This window comes from Corvus kubaryi, unplaced genomic scaffold (assembly GCF_017639235.1).
Source record: "Corvus kubaryi isolate FWS band 111438036 unplaced genomic scaffold, C.kubaryi_AGA036_p1.0 37322, whole genome shotgun sequence".
In the NCBI taxonomy this organism is placed as follows: Eukaryota; Metazoa; Chordata; class Aves; order Passeriformes; family Corvidae; genus Corvus; species Corvus kubaryi.
The window spans coordinates 3,233,100-3,254,755 of NW_024581101.1; the positions used below are offsets into that span (position 1 = coordinate 3,233,100).

At 38.9% G+C, this 21,656-nt stretch overlaps 1 protein-coding gene across 2 annotated transcripts in view; it reads left to right on the top strand.

Annotated features, from left to right (window-relative positions):
- Positions 1-21,656, top strand: part of LOC121665262 (connector enhancer of kinase suppressor of ras 2-like) — a 174,656-nt gene that overhangs the window by 95,654 nt on the left and 57,346 nt on the right. For both annotated transcript variants that reach the window (XM_042029265.1, XM_042029266.1), the window contains exons 8-10: positions 7,754-7,813; positions 11,455-11,523; positions 20,229-20,375. In XM_042029265.1, the coding sequence (XP_041885199.1) occupies positions 7,754-7,813; positions 11,455-11,523; positions 20,229-20,375 (276 nt within the window). The remainder of the gene's footprint in view (positions 1-7,753; positions 7,814-11,454; positions 11,524-20,228; positions 20,376-21,656) is intronic.

Below are 21,656 nucleotides of genomic sequence, written 5' to 3' on the forward strand. Positions count from 1 at the left end.
AGTTTTCTGTGCCTAATTGTGAAGGCGCTGTAACGTGTTAGGTTGGAAAGTTCCTTGTAATCCATTTTGCTGACACTGTGTTCTGTTTAGAAGAAAATATGAAAAAGGACTATAAATGGGAATAAAAGAAAAATCATGTGAAAAGGAAAAGAAAACATTAATCAGAATCAAATATAGAACAGAGTAATGAATTACAAATGGCTTTCTCATGATTGTATAGCGGATTTTTTCCACAGGATATCTGCTCCATTCAAGAGAAAAAATGAGCACTATTCAGTGAATGGAAAGTATTCAGAGTTCCATTTTTATCCTTATCATTCAGTGTAGGGGTTGAGGCCTGATTTACCACACTTCAGCTAAGCTCTGCAGTCCCTGGAGTTACTAATCTCATCGTGAGTTGTTTTATTTATTTTTATATGGCCTTACTGAGTGCTTCACAGACACTAATTAATTCATCCTCACAACACACTTGTGAAAAGGATACTGTAATTTTAGTTTTATAGGTAGGAATCTAATGCACAGCAGTTGGTGTCAAAATCACCAAAAATGTGTTTTTCAAGAGCGCCTTACTGCACAATTTTTCAGAACATTTGTTACCTTTATAGCATAGATTTAAAACACAGTTTCTCTTGGGTTTAAGTGTAGCTCTGATTTTCAGAGCTACTGAGAACAGGGTTCATTCAAGGTTGGCACCTAGAAAACAAACACAATTATTTTCCATTGGTGAAAAGTGTGTTGTAAATCACTCGGATTTATGAAAGAATTCATTTATCTGGAATGACATTCAGCTGGCTAAATTATGAGTCTTCCTCTATTTTCAAAACTCCATTTGCAGAATTTTTATTATGTGCCTTCTAATTTCTTCCCCAAATGAGCCAGGAATCCTATTGACATTGCATAAGCTCACACATAAACGGAATTAATTTCCAGGTCCAAGTCCACGCAGTTCCTGCACAGAGTCAGAACTCCTGCAGGGCAGTGTCTGTGTGTTTAATTGTGTAAATAAATTCTGGATCATAAAGCATTTTCACAAAGGGACTCTAAGTCTTTGGAATGTGCATCTTCAGTTCTAGCATGTTCTAACTTTCCGGCTGTGCTTTTACGAGCTTGATAGCCACCCTTTGTTTTTCCCTCACTAAAATACCTTCTTTTGCAGTCAGCTTTATTAAAAAGTGCCCTTATCTCAAGCCTTCCCAGGACACACTCTGTGCTGTGGTTTCCCAGCATTTTGCTGGACAAAGGAATTTGCATTGGGAACATGGTTTGGGTTCTGTTCCAAGTCCTGCGTGCTCTGTTTGCATCCTGATCTCTGCGGGCATTTGTTGGCCTCCAGAAATCTATTGGGTTTTTGTTCCTCTCCTTTTCCATTCCTTCCCCAGCTTCACCAGTCAAGCTGCTTCCTCCTTTTCCCTATTTTGCCACTGATTTTTCAGTGGCAAATACTGAAACACCTTACGTGTATTCTCTACTTCATTTTGAAGTAACTTCAAGGATTGTAAAGCACTTTTTCTCCTGAACTGCAGTACTGGGTATGGTAATACCATTTATGTCTGAAGTGCACAGCATAATCAGCTCGAACAAGATGTCTGGAAGGCAAAGCTTTGTTTCAAACAATCAATCTGACAAACTTCAAATAAATTCCTGTACTAAAAAAGTATTAAATTGTGAGAATCACCGTTAGCTCTGGCAGAACACACGCACATAAATCTGTATGAAATCGAATAGAATAAAATAACTTTGTGATTTAAGAAAATTGCCTCCCCACTTTAAATTTTTTGGCTTGATGGATCCACAATAAGCCCTTGAGCCAGGAGTTCGGGTTACTGTTGGCAGCTCCTGAGCTTGCTGCGAAATCCTTGGGGATGAAGGCTGATGAAAGGCTGGGAGAACCTTGCTATGATTTACCTCATTCTGTGCCCAGAGCCAGCTTTGGAGCAGTTTTGCTGTCACATAAGCAGCAGCATTTTATTGGAAATGGTGGATATAGAGATACAGAATGGGATCATAGGATGGTTTTTGAGGTTTGGGGCTTTTTTCCCCCCCCCTCCTGCTCTTGGATGATTGGGGATTGTCCATAGTGGGAGATTATTACAGCCAGTATTATTTCAGACTAAACTTTTTCCTTTTTTAATCTTCTGAACTTGATGTCCAGCCCATATATTTAGAGATACTTCTGTGTAACATGCAGCTTTAATCTTACTTGATGAGATTAATGATTCCCCTTAAACAGGAGATTCTGAGCAGGGGGGCAGTTGGGGTTTTATTGTTTGGGTTTGTATCTTCTGATGTCTGTGAAATGTTTTCTTCTTTCCTTCTGGAATAAAAGAGCACTTTTATCCCTCTTCTTTTCACTTTTTTATTCTTTTTCTCTCTTGTGTCTGAGCTTCCCACTGCTGACAGAAACAGTGTAGTCTGACATACTTTAATTAATATGTACACTGCTAATATCCACAGCTTTCTTAATTTTTCTGCAGAGGGAACTTTTCCTGTTTCATTCTAAGACTTTAAGGACAGCAAAGATTGTGGGAATAAAAATTTTTATGAAACCAGCTGTGCAATGATGGAAAAACAAAAAAGCTGAACAAACAGCCAAGCTGCCAGATGAACAGACCGTGTTTTATTAAGGATTATTCATCTATCCAGTGTCCAGCTACCCTTTCAAATAGTGCTCCTCTTTCTGTGGCATTTGTAATTTAAGGTGATGGAACCCAATCTTTCCCATTATCACAATAAAAAAAATTGCAAGGAAGGCAAAAAGAAAAAGTAGAATATGAAGACAGTTTTTTTGTGGGAATATGCCTGGCCTAAAACTGTCAGGGTGTTCATCTAATTATTTAGAATTATTTTTAAAGGCTTACAGAAACTTGACAAATTTCCATCATGCTTGACATATAAAGGCTCTCATAGCCTAAAAGCCAAAACAAACCAAATTCTGCTCTACAGCAGAATAAAAGAAGTTACTATCTTAAGTTATTTCAAGAAGTGGAAGTTGTCTTGCAGGAAGAAAAGTAGAGGTGTTTAAATTTGGGCAAAGGACTTTAACATATAAGGCAGAAAAAAAAACATTTTTGAGAAGGACTTTTTAATGGTATGAAGTTTAAAAAAAAATTCAGTCACCTTCTCAAAGCACTATCATGGTGTTTGTTTAAATGCATCTGTGTAACTTTGATAGTTGAAAAAAGATTAAAGAACCATTTTTTATGTTTGGGGCAAAAGATCAAGGAGTGTAAGAGTTCCCTGGTCGTTTGTGGCATTACAAATCTGCATCTTTGCTGTCACTGCTTCCCTGTGCTGGAATAATTGTTGACACTTAAAAACACACTGCTGTCATTAGATCCTGGTTAATTAACCAGACGACTCTGCAAGAAAATTTTCAAGGAAATTCCCCTGACAACTGGATATGCTCTTTTCTGAGGGAAAGTCTCTTCAAAATGGGATTTTAAATGGCTGGTGCCTTCCCATGTTTTCAAAGGTCAGATTTTAATTAAAAACCTTTAATTCACTTTGTCACTAGGGGACAGGGACAGTTACTCAGAAACAGTCAGGTTCTTGATTTGATGCCTGAGAAGCATTTCCTTGTTCTCTAACATAGGTCAGTGTCATTCTTCAGAGTTTCATGTCTGACACCTCAGTTATTAAAGAGCCACTATTTTTTTCTAAGTGTTGACCAGTCTATGCCATCTTCACAGAGTGAGAGCCCTTGACTCTTGCCTTATCTTGAGATAAGGGGTACAGCATGTTACTGTTCTCTCTGAGGTCATTGTTGACATTCAAGAATAAACCAGAGAGACTAAAAAGCCATTCTTAAAAAAAAAAAAAGTACATTAATCACTTTGAAAAAGGACTCCAGTGATATTTTGCATCTAAGGGCAGGAAACAGACCAGTAAGGGGACAGAAGGAAGATGAGGAACTGAGCTGCTGGGATGCAAAGAGCAGAGTAGGTCAGGGTAGGGAAGGATATGGTAGGAAAGGCCTGGTTAGACAGGAGTGGACATTCCTGAGTTTGCAGAGGTAGACAGACAGCTGGATGGAGAGGGCAGCAATGGACGCTGGAAGGAAAGAAGCAGGAGAACCCTCCAGAGTAGAACTCAGATGTAGGTGCCACTCCAGAAGGGTCTCTGTCACATTGGCCAAAGCTGTGCATGTTCCTGGTTACTCCGAGGTGACCAAACAATTCTCTGGGTACCACTGCCTCAGCAGATGAGTTCCACCCCTTCTGTCTGGTTATCACTGCCTCAGCAGATGAGTTCCACCCCTTCTGTCTGGATCCTGATCCTGGGACTGGATGTGAGAAGGAAAAAGCTGTGGGAAGGTTGGGTTTAGGGCACTGAACCCAGAAGGGGAGATGAGCTGCTGGGCACAGGGGGAGAAAGGTGCTGCTGAGGGCTCTGAACAGGCAAGAACACATAATTTGTCTTCCTATTTTACAGCCAAAACCTGTGAACAGTTTGTGATCAGTTTGTGTAAAGTTATATGAGAATAATTAGCTGACAGGAGAATATCTGCATTTCCATCAGACTTCATCACAGAAATGAATAGGGTCAAAATAGCAGATAAGTGGATACTCTTTTTATAAATTACTTTACAAGTTAATTAAAGATTATGCTTATGTAAAAATCACAAAATCACAAAATAGTTTGGGTTGGAAGGGACTTTAGAGGTCATCACATTCCAACCTCCCACCAGACCAGGTTACCCAGAGCCCCACCCAGCCTGACCTCAAACACCTCCCAAAGTGCAGAATATTAGAGAAGACTGTGACTCCTCGAATATGCTGAATCAACGTGATTGCTTTAAAACACAGGTGAAATAGAAAATAATTTTAAACAAAATATTTCCAAGAGTTCCAGTGTCAGCAGTTGTCACAACAGGATCTGGGCTTGGAAGAAAAAGGATTGCTGCTTCAGTTCTACAGCTGCAGCATTAAATCACTATTTGCCCTGAACTTATATTATCTAACAAAATTTTTCAAATGTGTTTCAATTTTTTTTTAGGCTTATTAACCAAAAAAATGAGTGGATGAAACCATACTGAACATAAAGATAGCCAACAGCCCGTTACATTGACAGAAAGGTCCAGCTCTTTGCCTAATTTAGACTGTGAATACTTGTGTGCTTTTTCAGAGGTCACAGAGTTAACAGCTCCAAAAATTGAAAATAATAATAAAAAATTTTTGCAGTTTTGGCTATTTCTTATAAACCAGAGTAGTTTATTTAAATTTTTCACTGGAAGTTTGATGAAAGTGAGCCCCTTAAAGCTTTTCATTTGTATCTATAAACTATTTTGTGTACAAGTATTTATATGAGCAAATTAAACTTTTGAAATACAAAATATGTATGTTTAAAATATATCTGTTTTATAGAAAATAATTTGACTTCTGAACCATTTGAAGCAAAAAATTAACGTGAGAGATTTTATATTTTTTTACCTAAAATAATCTTGCAAGCTTTTCAGGTAAGAGATATGTCAAGGGGATACTCTGCTGCTGTAATGGTCAACAAGAAACAAGCTCATTATTTTTCTCCTGGGAAAACAAGGATGAAAGCTCTTTGTAGGATAATTTGAAGGCTATGAGTCATTCACTAAATTTTTTTATTTTTTTATATATTCTTAAATTTTAATAACTAGGATGAAAGAGCAGATAGAAAAATGTAGGGTAATTCTATGTGGTTAGTCAGGTTTTATGTCTCTCCGATGGCATCTGTTAGGAGATAAAATTATAATTTGATTTTTTCTAAAAATACAGAGGTTAACAAGAGTCTAAGAACTTTAGGAAGAAAGAAGTGGTAAAATTTAGTGAAAAGTTTAGGACTCTGCCCTCTTTTGGCCTTAAAGATTTTGATCTGTTGGGTTTTTTGAGTGGGAAATGAATCTTGTCAAAGCAAGTGGGATGTTAGGACCGCGATATTAAATTTGATATTAAAACTGTGGCTGAAAATGTGTTCCTGAAGCTCACCACGTGCTAAAAGAGCAGCCTTCTGTGGGGCAGGAATGTTGTGTAACATCCTGGTGAAAAGTTCTCCATGGAAATCCAGCATACCTCACTCTAGATGGACAAAATCTCTTCTCCGGATTTTTAATGAACACTCTACATCCCATTGTCCATGGGAACCTTCAGTTTCTCGGGATCCAGTGCTCCTGTTTGTGTCTTTGAGCTGGCAAATAGAACTTTGTCAGCAGCTGTTGAAGGAACCACAGAGCCTACAGAACAGCAAACACTGACAAAATTCAACAGCTCTAAAGAGGGAAGTACAAAAAGGCCCACCAGCAGCTTCTTTCTCCCAAATAATCCCATGTTATGAAGCTGATTTCCAGACTGGCGAGATTTAATTTGGCCGTCTTTGGTTTTTACAAATGAAGTCATTTATAAAGCAGCCTTATTTAAGAGAACAGCTAAGCATAAGGAGTAAAATCTAAAGCAGAGTTTCCTGTGCAACAGAGCTAAGCAACCGGCCAGCAATCAGGTTTAGCCAGTCTTTATTTTTAAGATTTCAGTAAATTTTAAAACTTGCTGACATGGAATTAGTTTACAATAAAGTAGAAGTCACATTTTCTCATGAAAAATCCAAACAGCTCCCACTAGAGGAGGTTACTCAGGGCCTTGTCCAACCACGATTTGATCATCTCCAAATCAGAGATTCCACAGCTTTGCCAGCCTGTTCCAGGGTTTTTTCTTCCTCATGGTGAAATCGAAAAAAATTCCTTACCAGAGTTCCAACTTGTATCTCTTGCTTCTCATCCTCCCACTGCCAGGAAGAGTTTGGCTCCATCCTTTCTTAACCTTCCAGTTTAGGCAGTTGTGGACAGCATTATCACAACTTTGTAGGATTTTTAACCTTTGGGTTTTTCTCGAGGGCATGGGAGGTGGTGTTTGTGTGACCCACCTTGCCTGAAGCATTCCAGAATCTGGAAACTGCTTTCTCTGAACAAAATGTTCTTGGTTATTGCTGAGGGCTCTAAATTTTGGGGTTGGCAGCACAAGGTGAAGCAGAACTATTGAAAGAATAATAAATCAGCAGCACAATGTACCAATTAGATTAATTAGATTTCAAAATGTGATGGATAACCATGCCATGTGAAGAGATGGGAAGCTCGAGATGACCTCGCTCTTGAGAGGGAAGCCCACGAGCCACTGAGCCTCCCTGACATTTGGGGCTCTGAGTGTGTTCAGCTCCACAGATCCCTGCTCTGCTTGTCTCTCTCCATCTTGTCAGTCGCCTCCTTAAGCAGAATTCTTGATGGACTAATTACAAAGCTCCTGTTAGTTCACTAAGCTCATTTTCCCCCATAAACTGGCAATATGAGCACTGGCTCCTGTCTTTTCTGAGTTAGGCTATGGCTTTGTTTTTACTGAATCAGGAACTCTGCAAATGGGGCATTTAAGTTTAAAAACTACTCCTGCTCGTGCTTTTGATTTCAATACTTCTTTTATGTCACTTGAAATAAAAAGAGGTCATGTTAAATATTTCAAATACTGAATAGGCACAGGTTTTTATGCTGATGCTCAGTGTTCAACTCTGTTCACTTTAGAATAAAAAACCATTAAGTGAGAAAACTCTGCTGTTTATAGTGGTCTTGATATAGATTTGTTAAACTTAGATTTGCAAATGTTGATTGACCACAGTTCCTTCCAGTCTGCTCAAATGTTATGGTCCTTAGACTGGAGCAAACATATAATTTTAATTATCATGCAGATGTCATGTATTTGTTTCCTACGAATGTTAATTAAGGTTTTTACTCTTTTTTCCCCAGGGAATGTATATTAAATCAACATATGATGGACTACATGTAATCACAGGAACAACTGAAAATGTAAGATTCTTTATTGTAAAATACTTTTATCATGCTTGCAATTATTTTCTGTGTATCTGCAGTGCATTTTGTAATCTGTTAGCTTGCTTTAAGCCAAGCCACTTTTTATTAATATCTTTTTTCCTTTTTTTTATGTACATGCATCATATTACCTTTTTAAAGACTAAGAACCCTTGAAAATAGATATAGAAAAGCAGCTGTGGTGAAATTATTAATAACTAACAATATAATAAATTAAATTCTCAAACTTCTTTCCTCAGTGATTCCTCAAATAATCCTCTCTAACAAAATTCACACACTTTCTCTCTGGCAAAAGTGGTTTCCTTTATATTAACTACATTGTATTTTATGTTTTCCATCATTTCTAGTAAAAATACAGGAGAGATCAATTATCATTTTCATAGTTGTGCCAGAGGTATTAAAATAACTGAACCAAAATCACACAGAGTTCTGCAGCTCAAAGATCTGTGTGAGAGATCCCGGGGACACTAAGGAAGAGCAGCACAGCTTCTGAACATCCTCCTTTTTTACTTAACGTGCAGTTCATAATTATAAATTTGAAAAAATTAAATTGACTTCAACTGCTGCCATCTAATTACTGTGACAGACTTCATAATAAGACCCTTCTGGTTTTCGTCTTGTCTTTTAGTCACGCTGTTCCCACTCGGGCTTGGGTCTGTTTGACTGCTCAGAGCTGGGCAAGTGACAAGTTTAGATTTTATAAAGCTGATATTGAAATTATGGATTGCTGACACCCAAGGAACATCAATGAGCTCTGTGAGATGTAAATCCTGGCTGGCAACTGCCAGTGCTCTGCTGGCCCATATGGGTGAGCTCCATGTGGGATATTTTAATTGATTTATATATATTGAGTAGTATTTATATGGGTTTTGTCAGTGCAAACCCATGGAAAGCCAGACCATTTGTATGTCACAATTTGGGAAGACAATTCTAATGCAAATTAAACTTGAGATTTGTTTGTTTATATTGTCACCACTGGCAGCATTTAGAAGTCTAAAAATAACTATGTGTGTATCTTGGGTCCTGAAAATTATGACTGATCCATCTTGATTATGTTGGACAGATTATGTTCATAGTCATTGAATTACTCGTGCTGTAATTAATCCACATTTTACTGTAATTCTAATTCATTTCAGAAATATAATGCAGTTTGCAGGGGAAATATTGATATATTTACAATTGAAATTCACAGGAGGAGTTACTAAATTGCCAGACACTAGAATTTTTACTTTACCTACCAAACTTTTGCCATGACACCACCAGAAGAAGTTGCTCTTTTGGTTTTGCTAGAAGTGTAATCACATGTGCAGATAAACCAGCTTCAAAGACCTGTAACTTCTGGTGTTTCAGCAAATTGATTTTTCATTCCTTTTGAAGGGATAATTGACCTCAGAGCCAGTGTTTAATCAGCTCAGCCTCATCCAAGTCAGGAAAGCAGCTAAAAAGAGAAAGAACCAGGCCTTTGCTTTTCCAAGTAACGTCAGTTGAAGTTAAACATTATGAATGGTGGTGGTTTCTGCAGTTTCCTGCTTACCTCTCACGGCCCATTTAAAGCCAAAGAGTTGTATTCTCATTGAATTCCAGGAATATTTCTGTTACATGTTTGCTACTGGGCAAAGGAGCAGCCTGCCAAAATTCCAGCAGTTTCCATGAAAAGGAGAAAGTGGCTCTGGAGCCAGGTAGTTCTTCACCTCATCCTATAAAGCGTGGGGGTAAAATCCTGTTTGTTGTAGTGCAGAAGGACCCAGGGGCAGGAGGTGAGGTCTGACTGCACTGCCCAGGGTTTAGCTCAAAACTGGAGCTCAGGAGTGGCCAAAGCCCTGATTTGAGATCAGGCAGGTGAGGAGCTGGAAGGAGGGCGGTGTTGGGCAGAGAAAGGCTGGGAATGGAAAACCAGCAGTGGGCAAAAGGTAAAAGCTGTGCTTGAAATAGCCCAGCCACACTGGGGATCACCGTGGCCAGTATCGGCTGTTTGCCCTATAGGCTGATTGACTGATTGGCTAATCAATGACTTTTCCTGCTCTCAGCAGCCGTGCCCTGCAGTGCCACTGTCAGCAGGGCCTGGCCCACGGGGGGCCATTTGGCCCCTCAGAGATGAGTCTCTCTGGCATTTTATTCACAAATAATTGCAGTCATTTCCTTGTCAGTGGCAATTTGGGTTTTTCTTGTATTGCCTCCTCTTCTCTTTGTTCCTTTTATTTGTTTTCCTCATGTTTTTAATCTCCATCCACAAAAGGAGTGAGTGGGACTTCTGGTTGAAGACAGTGCAGCTGAGGAGCTCTTGCCTGCAGTGAGGTCATGACCATAAAATTCTACAAATCACTTTCAGTTCAGATAAATCCTTTCTTCCTTCGCATTTGACACCTGGCTCCTGTGTTTATTGTGTTTAACAATTTATGTTTTCAAGAGATGTCCAGGAACTCAGCTACAGTTTGGTAACAGCTGTTTCTCTGTGCAGTTCTTCAGCAGGATTAGAGCCAGGACACTCCCTGTAGCTGCAAGGGGCTCCATTTCTGCCTTTCTTAGGAGTCTGTTTGCTTAGCAGGGAACTGAAACTGTTTCTTGAGGATTATTTTGCTTTAAAAGTTTCTGCACCGTTTGACAAGGGGCAATCATTCCTCTCCTCTCTCTGACCCTGTATCTAACGAGGAGAATAAACAGCCCACCTTGTCCAAGTCTCCTGGCTGAACAGCCAATTTCCACTGGGATTTATTTTCCAAGGTGATGTCTGAGCTCTTTAATTCTTTGTGGTTATTTTCCCCTGGATGCCAGGTTGGTGTGCTCTGTGTCAGTAGAACACTCTTGTAAGCCAGTGCACAGTGCAAATGAGTTGCCTTGAATTCTCAGCTCTCTACTCCTGAGCCTGCTCATCTCCGCAATGCCCCATGGATTCCTCTCACAGATTTAAGATTTCATCAAAGCATCTAAAAATTATTTGTAAAGTAGTAGTTGGGCCATGTTTGAGTGGCTCTTCAATGGGTTTTAAGCCGTTTTCATGTGCTCGGAACAAGCTATATTTAGGATAAGGGAGTTTTTCAGCTCCAGGATCAGGAAATTCTGTGAACAGTGCATGTACATAAAATCTCCTGAAGAGCAAGTCCCTTATACCCATTTGTAAATTACCACATTCTGTATTCAAATAGTTCATTTAGCACTGCATTGGAAGTGCTGGAGCTGGATTTGAAAGTACAAATACCCCGTGTGTGCAGAGTATTTTCAGTGCACTTCAGCAGTAACACTGCTCTGTAGAGGAATGAGCCCTGATTTATGTCCCACACGTGGCTGGTCCAGCCCTGTCCCGGGGTGTGTTGTAACAGATTTAATTCCATGTGATGTGAATTCACCCAGGGTATTCCCAACAAGGTTGTGACTGCTCAGCTAAAAACAATAGAATAGCTCAACCAGCCAAAAATGGCGGTGGAGTTCTAGATTACTTCACCAAATGTTATAAAAAAAAAATTTGTTCCTTATGAAAATGACCAATTATTGTTATTTGACAGCAATAAGACTTCTTCAGGCATGGCTTTCTTGCCTTCTTCAGCATTCATTGTTCAATTCCTGCTCTTTCCAACCACCTCCACACCCTCTCTGTAAAGTAATTTTTTCTCTCTTGTCCTCAGTCTCCTGCTGACCAGTGTAAGAAAATCCATGCTGGTGATGAGGTGATCCAGGTCAACCACCAAACTGTGGTAAGTACTTTGGAAATTCTGTGCCTCAGGCTTTGCCTGTTCCCACTGGTAAAAAGGTACTAATTCTTCTTTGCTCAGCTATATTATTATTATTATTATTGTTGTTGTTATTATTTGTCTTTTCAATCATATTCGCTGCTTATTCTTAATAAGAAAAGACCCAAATTGAGTCCGTAATCAGTCCAGAAGGATTAAGCCAAATTTACATTTTGCACAGCTGCTGTTCAACATCATGCTCTTATTGTATAAGGAGATCCAAGAATATTTCCTTGAAGTTCTTAGACTTCTCATTATACACTTGCCAGCTGGTTTAACTTCTCCTCTTGAACAGGATTTTGCATTCTGTTTAATGCAGGATCCAGATTAATAATGCAGAAGTGCTGTAACAGCCATGTATTCTGAATCTGTTGGGTGGAAGAGATAAAAATGATTAAAGTGTTGACAGAAATCTGCCAGGTTTGGGGTTTGGGCATTCTTAGATGGAGATTTATTTTTAAGATGCCCACAAGCATGTGCACACAGAAGTGGATGCTGAACCTCAGTATTGCAGTATGTAATTTAAATATAATTTAAATAGCTCCAGTGTTGCTGGAGCTACAGGTGAAAGGAACACTGGTATTTATTATTTCTTAGGCATGAGTAGTGACAAGGACAATGAAAACTTCCTAAGAAACTTCTAATTTAGCTATTTCACTTTATCCTGGTGAACCCCATCTCCAGACACAGCAGCTGCAAATTAAGAAATCTCTTTCTGTCTGTAACTGGTGTGAAGGGGAAATATGAAAGTCTGGCTATTAAAATCTTACGATTAGAGAGCAAATATTTTCTCTTGAAAAGAAGTATAACTTACTCATTTACAATTTAAATGTTAATGCAACACAGAAATCTTATCTGTATTAGAGAGTTGGCATAGTTACAAGTTGAAATATGTATCAGACTGGGTTTCTTCATCAAACACTCTCTTCATGTGACAGATCTGATTTAATCTTTACTCCCACAGGTGAAATCCCCCATTCAGCTTCTCAAGAACTGGCTTTTTTAGCAACTCTTTTTTCCATGTCTGTTATTGCAGCAGGCTCAAGGTGGTTGATACTTGTAATCCCTTTCCACCTCAGGGCACAGGACCAACAGCTGAGTCAAGTGCCATAAAAGACTTTTTTTTCCTAAAAAATCCCCCATAATATATTAATTATTCATTCTGAAGTTTCTAACAAGCTAAGGAAAGAGATAAATGGCACTGGTTCTTTTGGAAATTTATTCTTCCTTTGAAATGGCTGGGAAAGTCTCACTACAGCGTCTTCAGTTTGGAAAATCAGGCAGTAATAGTGTGTGTTTGCATGTTTCAGAGGTGTGTGTCCGACTCTGCCTGCTCATGGATTAGAAGTTTTAATATTTTAAATATCCCTTAGATCTTCAAGTGTGTCCTTTAAGTCACTTCTGGCACTCCTTGCTGCAAACTACCCTTAGCTGTGCTCCTTCTTCACCTGAGTTAACACCTTATGACGATCCATATTTTGCTTATAATTAGTATTATTTCCATTAGTGGACTAGAATAATTCAAAGGCAACAGCTCATTAAATTTCCACTTAATCATTATTCTAATATTAGCACAACCAGATCATAAAAAGGGGTGTAACCCATCTGAAATTAATGAGGGGGGGGGGTCAGAGAACTTGCATATCTCTGGTGTTCCCACAGGTTTTCCAGAGAAGATTTTATCTGGGTTATCCTAACCAAGACATTTGTTTAAGATTACATTTCTGCAGCATTTTGATACCAATGTTTTCTATTATATCAAATATAAATCCCCTTCAATACAATGTGTTTGGAAGAACCTGTTCTGAAGATGACTGGAAAATGTCATTTTGTACTGCCACTGGTGGAAATACTTCCCTGAACAGAAAAAGTATGGATCTCTTTAAACAGATTCCAATCCTGTAGCTGACTACCAGCACCATTTAATCTGATTTTGGCTGAGCTCAGCCAGTGTATTTTCTAGATAAATTCATATTCATTTAATATGATCATTTGAGTTTCAGAACTTTCACTGCTGTTCCCACAGCCTGTAATAAATTGCTCTGGTAGTTAATTATTCTCATTGCTGGGGGGAAAAAAGTCATTTTATTTGTAGTCTATATTTGTCTGGCACAAGCTTCCAGTCCTTTGATCTTGATATATTTTTGTCTATTAAATTGGAGAGCAGGTTTCTCTTTTAGGTATTTTCAGGATGCAATCAAATTAACTCATCACTTTTTTTTAGTAAGGCAGATAATTTGAGCACTTCCAGTTCGTCATCCTAACGCATGACCCTCCTCAGCATCCTCTTTAAATTCCCAACTGTAGCACTCTGCATTTTTCACAGGGAGCTATGGAGCTGTCCAGGGCAAGGATTCACTCATGGGTAGGGCAGAACTCTGGTGCTCAAAGAGTAAAAATGAGACTACAAGGCTTGGAGATGTTCCAGGGGAGGGTTAGGTTGGATTTCAGGAAAAGGCTCTTCCCACAGAGGGTGGTTGGGCACTGAACAGCTCCCCAAGGAATGGTTATGATTTTTTAAAGTTTTACTTTACTTTTTCAATACCTTTTCAATGGAGTTGGGAGCCAAAAAATATTCAGGAAGTATTAAAGGAGAGCTGCTTCCAAATTATGTAATGCAACAACTGAAGGAGTGAGAAATAAAAGCCTTTCCATGTGGAATCTGGTCTAACCAAGGAACACTCTGTAATACAATTACAAAGATCAAAGAAGAAATAATAGTACTTTAAGCAAGAAATTAATTAAATCAGGCGATTCGATTAAGATCATTTAATCATTATCCAATTTCCTTATTTGCTTTTCTGCTTGTTCTTCTTGCTTATAAGATTTTAATAAAACAGCATAAGAAACTTGAAGAATAAGTTATACATTCTAAATTACTGCCACCCTAACTTTTTATTTTTCCCCTACAATAACAACAGGCACCAATTCTGCCAGTGCCTTATAGATTTTTACTTCCTCTCCAATAAAATTATACAGAAGTACTAAAGATGCCACTGTAACACTTCTTTGTTTGCAAAATTAACCATGACACCATTTTCCACTGCTTAGTTGAAATGGTAAATTTCATATTGTAATTCTTTTTCAGCATAAATTTATGAAAATTAAATTGTGTTAATGTTCCTTTTTGGATAGTTTTTCAGACAGTGAAAATATTGAAAATCAAACGATCAAAGAAATATTGACTCATCTACCTGACCACCTGACCATCTGTAAAATATTTGATCTACTTCTGGATAGAGAAGTGATTTGTAAACAAGGGAAAACTGAATTTCTCTGTCTTCTATTTTTTTTTGGGTTTTTTTTGGTTTTTTGGGTTTTTTTTGGGTTTTTTTGTTTTGTTTTTTTTTTTGTGAGGGTTAGGATTTGAAGGTTATATCATAGGACAGAGAGCAATAATAAGGCTTTTAGTAATTCCTGTTGAAAGCTCAATGTTACTCAGGAGCACCTGGCAAGACTCCAGGAGTCAGAATGTAGTAATTAATCCCAAACCAACTGAGCACCATAGAGCTGATGGGACTGAAAATGGCAAAGATGAACTTGGAATTAATCAGGAACAGGTTTCCAGGAGAAACTGAGTTTGGTTATCATTGTCTTGACATTAGTAATACCTTGTCTGAAATAAAGCGTGATTCTCAGGTCACTTGCAGGCATCAAGGGTGTTAAGTTAGATATGAGCATTAAAAAAATGTAATGGGTAAAAAGGAAAATGTGTCATCTGTCTCAGAGGAAGAGAAATTATTTAAGGATTTCAGTTTGGTTAACTCAGCCAGCTGGGTCTGAGACAGAATTCCTCTTTCTTCACGGACAGAGGCAATAAAGACCAGAAAGAGAAACAACTCCTTAAGGCATAAAACAATGCTGTGCCAGAGCAAGAGGCCACAGAAATATCTGTTATTCTGTTGTGTTACATGTTTCTTATACTCTCTTTAAGCAGCTGCTGTTTTTAACTGAAGTAGTTGCATTTCCACACTCGGTGAGGTTGTTCTTTGGAATGATGGATCCTGTGCCTTCAAAGGCAGGGAAGATGGGGACAGACCTTTTAGTAGGGCCTGTTGTAAAGGGGCACTGAAAGAGGGAAGAATTGGACCAGATATATGGAAGGAATTTTTTTTACAGTGAAACACAGGCACAGGGTGTTCAGAGAAGCTGTGGCTGCCCTATCCCTGGAAGTGTCCAAGGCCAGGTTGGACAGGGCTTGGAGCAACCTGATCCACTTGACAGTGTCCCTGCTGCTGGCAGGGGGGATGGACTAAATGACCTTTAAATGTCCCTTCAAACCCCAAATATACTTTGATTCTAAATACATGATCAGCAGCCTAATGCCCTTTCATACTGTTCATTGTCAAATTACATGCTTGAAATTAAGTGTGTCAAGAGCCTGGCACAATGAAATCATTTCAGCACTAATTTATTTGTGTGAAGACAGTCATTGAATTAATACCCTCGGTGTCTGTTTGCTGAATTGTGAATATGAGTCCTAATGAGAGCTCATTTTAGGTGGAGGTAAATCTGTAAATGTAGTGCCAGGTCACACCATCTGTGTTTCAGCACACTCTGTGTTGGGAAATGCAAGGAGGGGGAAAAAAAGGACAAAAGATGTCATGAGAATTCCAACTTCTTTCCCCAAAAGACATCCTTCTGTTTCCAAACAAAGTGCCACATGTTATTATTCTGCAGATTCTGCCTTTCAGAAGGGCTCAGTAAAGCCTCTCTTCCTGTTGTAGACCTTGCTTCTTCTTGGATTCTCGCTGTGTTTCTCCATTAGTTAATGAAAATAACTATGTAAGATAATGGGGAAACATTTGGTTTTCCATCATCAATTATTGTTAGGAGCAGCTCGAATATTAATGAGTGAATCAGCTACAGGTGTTACTGACGAGCTTCCCGTTCAGTGACAGAAAACAGTCTTATGATCTTCCAGCACATTTTTGTCTAATAATAATTTCTGATTTCCATGTTAATCAAACCAGCTCCCTTGATTAATTCCCTAATGAGGCAAAGTGAATTACAGACTTAAAATATGAAAAGATGATAGCCTGCTTCCTTAAAAAATGTTGGGTTTACACAAGCTGGGGGTTTTTTTAATGCAAATATGAAGAGAGGTCAAATTTTGCAGGTTCAAGTAAATATCCAGATGGCTTTGCTTATGTATTTGAAGAGTCATGAGGGGAAATGTCTGTCCTGGTTCCTGTGAGGGGTTACTGCAGTCAGAGCAGAATTACTTGTTTTCAGGTGGTGTGCAATAGAGTAGGATATAAATATTTAGAAAATATTTGGCACAACTGATTTCCAGACCAAATGCCTGACATGGGAGCTTTTAAATTCCTGTTAGTTATTGCTCTGTGTCTCTCCACCCCAGGTAACAGCAAAGCTGGCAGGTGATACAGTGAACAGAACAGGCACAAGTCCCCCAAGCAAATTAAGGTGTAACCTGGCTTCCTTCTGTGAGGTGCACTCAGTGGTTCTGGATTTCTTAAAACTTTCCTGGTTTTCAGAGTCCTGATAGGGTTTGATAAGGCAGTGAAGGAAGTGAGGAACCCCATTCCTGCCTTGACCCCAGAATTTTGAGGGAAAGCAGAGAAAGGAACAGATGCTTCTCTCCCCTGTGCGCTCCCCACTATCTGAGCTAAATTTTACTTCTAAATTCCTACCACAACAAACACATATAATGTGTTTGGAGGAAATTGGCAGGGAGGTGAATAACTGCTGTGGGGCTTCAGACCACTGGAATCCTCTGATAAACTCCACCATGTTCAACAGTTCAGCTGTTTTCTCAGTTCCTTTTGATAGACAAATATATCATGCACTTAATGCCTCTGCAGACACCCAAAAATGCACTGGTTTGTTGGGGATTTTTTGTGCATCTGTAGCATTAGGAATTTTTTGGTATGAATTTTTCATACAGAACTGCAGTGAGTCATCCCCAGGCAGGTAGTCTTTATTTTAAAAAGGGAGAAAAGGTGCTTTTCCAGCATGAACAGAGCTTGGATTTATAGCAATGCTGAAATCCCTGCTGCTGGTAGGATGCATTCCAAATCCCATTCATGCAAATCCAGACCTTCTGAATGAGAAGGAGCAAAGTCATTATGGGGAGAGCCTAAAGAAGATATGGGAGAACTAAAACCACTGGTTTGCTGTTATTGACAGTGGGTTATGTTTTTCATGTTCATCTGAACATATTAGATAAGCAGTCCCAGCTACAAAATGATCAGGTTTGGGTCTACAAAATTACTTCAGCATTGTGAAATTTTCTGGTAAAGGAATTTATTATTTTAGGAATTAATATTTTTGGAACTATTATTTTAAAGTTGCTATATTCTTAATTTTCCACCACGTAGTTTCTCTGAGGAAATGAACAAACTCTTCAATATAGACAGTAGTCCACAGGGGTTTTTTACCAGGAGATCTTCTTTCCAAAAGGAGGATGTACAAACAAATAAAAATTAATGATTGTAGCAATCCTAAGTGTAAGCCACCAAAATTTTAAATATCTGCCTGTCTCTGACAATTTTGAGTAAGTTCTTTTGCATTCTTCTGGGTTTCTTCCATCTTTAGCATCTAAATTAGCATCCATTTTCATTTATGGAGGAAAATAAAAAGTATCCCATTAGTCTTTTATTTCATCATTGTTCTAATTTTAATTGAAATTTCCTTGCTGAAATATCTCAGAATTTTGTAGAATTTGATTGACTGTATGTGTTAAAAATCTTAAAGGAGAAAAATACCTTTCTGGTGAATGCATCTTACCAGAGCTAGAAATTAGTAATTGCTTTAAAGACTGATTCTTTAGGAGTAAATGTCAAAATCTGTCTCAAGGACTGGTTTTCAAATAAGATTTTTAATCCACTGTAATGACTTCTCTTTTTTCAAAGATATTTTTAGTAATACAATTTATAATAACTTGTCCAAATTCCTCAGAGCATTTTATCATGGCCCAGTAGTAATGACTGCAGACTGTTCTCTGATAGGTCTTGGTATTTAATGGTTTTGTCATTAAGGTTCTCATTGGAATAATTTATCGTTAACTTAATTATTTATCATTCTTTTCTAAAAGGAGCTCATGGAACTCAAAGGATTTCAGCAATCTGAAAATTGCATCAATCTATAAAAATCAAAGAGAGTTCCATTTGATTTCTGTAACTGAGTAAAAGAAAAGAAATGTGTGGCCCCTGTCCTTTTATAAACGCAGCCCAAACCAGAGGAGGTTTTTGAGATGCAAGCTGCCACCCTTCCATTTGTTTGGATGTGACCCATTTACAAGTACTACTGTCTTCTGGTTTCCTGTGGCCAGTGCATTTTTAGAAAGTTTTCAATAGAACAGCAGCATTAAAAATAGAATAGAACTTTTAAAAGCTATTAAAATCCTGTCTGGAATTCCAACACATATTGCAGTTCTGTCCCAGGTGGATGTTCCCAGTGGGATCCTGGCTTTGGCCCACCGTGGAGACAGCTTGGAACCTTACAGTCTGTATCCCAGACTGTATCTCTGTTTTCTCCAGCCCTTAGGAGAGGGTTTTAGTTCAAATCTCTTGGAGGTATTATTTTCCCTCCACCTTCTTGTGTAATCAGATATTATCTTCCTCTAAAAGGAAGTCATTATAAACTACACCTGATGTAGCAAAGGAGGTGAATGTAGACTGCTCTGTGTCTAAGCACCTAAATGTTTTATTTTCTTGGTTTTTAATAGCAGTGGGAATACTTTGGTCAGAAGAGAAATTTTGATTAAAATGTTGTTAGTGAACTCTGACAGGTCAAACATGGCAAATATAAAAATATTTACTGCTTGCATATATTGCTGCTGTTCCTGTTCTGGGATTCACTAAGCTTTTCATTCTTAGAAGGTCATTTTATGGCTGATGCAGTTGCCTTGGGAAGGTTGTGTCTGGAAATTCCAGCTCCTGCTCAGTGCAGGTCTGCTCAACACCCGGGCTCAGATTTGTGGCAGTCACAGCATTTATGGCAGATCTTTATTATGGCAATGTATTACTGCTCTAAGAATCTGCTCTGATTGGGACAGAAAAGGCAGGGGAGAAAGAAAAGCCCTAAAAATAATTTTTCTGTTTTCATGTATAAATAATTCACGGTAATTCTTATTTAAGTTATCAAGATGATTAAAAACTGTCTCTAAGTACTTTTTTTCCAAGTGGCACTTCCTTTCAGTACCAGTGATGTCCTTTTTTAGGGGTCTGTTTGCAATTTACAGTGACTTGGAGCCTCAGCTGTGTCCAGGGGCAGTGGAGATAACCCAATAAATGATCATTTATGTCCAGTCAGGATCTTACAGCTGTCACATACACGCTACCTGTGATGTTCCAGCACAGTCTGGCTTCCTCCTCAGCACTCACTGTTGCAACTCAGAACCCAGATTGAAATGATTTCATGACTTCTAGGATCTCATCCTTTGATTTAAAATGTTCAGTGATGTCGGACATTACTGAAAGGGTAACAGTGTTCATTTCTGCCTTATTTTGTTCAGGAACATAGCTAAGGAAAAAAAATTAAAATCCATCTGCAGCAGCATGACTGCAGTCCAACAGAGTTTATAAAAACTGCGTATGTTTGCAAGGAGCAGGTTGTAATAGACCTTGTTGGTTAATAGAACATTTCCTTCATATTTCAAGTCAAACGGAAAGCTTCCAAAATTCAATTATGGACTTTTTCCTTAGGTTGGCTGGCAGTTAAAGAACCTAGTAAATGCACTGTGGGAAGACCCAAATGGAGTGATTTTAACCTTGAAAAAACGTCCTCAGAATACCCTGGTTTCTGCTCCTGCCCTTCTGAAGAATGTGAGGTGGAAGCCTCTTGCACTGCAGGTAAGGTGGCTGCTGCAATGCTGGTGTCGTGGTAAATCCTTTATTCAAGAGAAAATACTGGAATTTTTCCTTCCAGTGAAAGGAATGGGAGCCTGTCCCAAACTCCTTTGTAGCAGAGTGCTGAGGTAAATCAGTGTGGCAATGCTGTATGGTCAATCAGATTGTTTTCTCCGTGTTTTTGTGACTTTGGGAGGCAGAGGAACTCAGAAAAAGAAAGAACATTTACAGATAATTTCATGAAGAGCAAGGTTCAGTGGCTGCTCTGACTGGCAGAGGCAGCAGTGCCTCCCTGTTTCCATTCTTTCACAGCCTGTCAACTACTTGTTTGTAATCAAGTGTGTCAGATCCATTACATTCCAGAACTCTGCTTCTGTTCCACGCCTCTCATGCAGCTGGAGTTTTTGGTAGCAGGGATAATAGAACCTCTAGTATTTTCTGTGTACTCATTCCTTGAAAACCTGTTGATGCAAAAATAAAAAAAGACAGCTGTGAGCATCACAGGTAGTTCTTCCTACAGCATCAACAATATGAAGGAGAAACTGGCTGAAACACTGAGCTCAAAATGTCATTGTTAAAGGAAAGGATTTCCAGTAAGTCAGTAACCACTGATGGTTGTCTTTAATGCCATTTAACTTCCTGTAAGAAGCTGATGCACTTCCATAATGTGGAAGCTTCTCAGAGCTGTTTTGTTTGGGTCACACAATACATGAATGTGTTTCTGAAGGATTTTTAAATTAATGAAACAAAACAAACCCTTCAAGCTTATCCAGGCAGGTTTCCTCCCTGCCTGGCATCTTCTAAATCTTTCATTTCTCAGAGTGCCTGAATCCTACACAGTGGCTTCACTTAAGGAGTTTGTGTAATCCTTGCAGCCCAGGAACGCTGACAGTGGGATTTAGGGCCACCTTTCTCTCTCTGTGACTGCCCCTGGGGCAGAGGAACGGGGCCCTGTGACACCCAGAGGGGATTTTTCTGTCATAATGCTGAATAGGAATAACATCCTTTGCTGTGGCAAGATGCTCATGCATCCACTTGTGAACTTCAGATGGAGCCTTCAGGGGCAGCAAAATGGAAATTGCACTTGCACAGGGCTTCCAGAGAGATTCTCTCTTTATATTTGTACATTAAAGAATCACAGTTCAGGAGCAGTGCTGGACCTGGAGGCTGTGTCAGTGTGAGCAGTGTGCGCTGCATACACTGAATGCATGGCACAGCATTTTCCATTAAAAATGCCAGCCTTTGCCATGATATCCAGAAAAGTGAAAGTGCACCGAGCTGTTT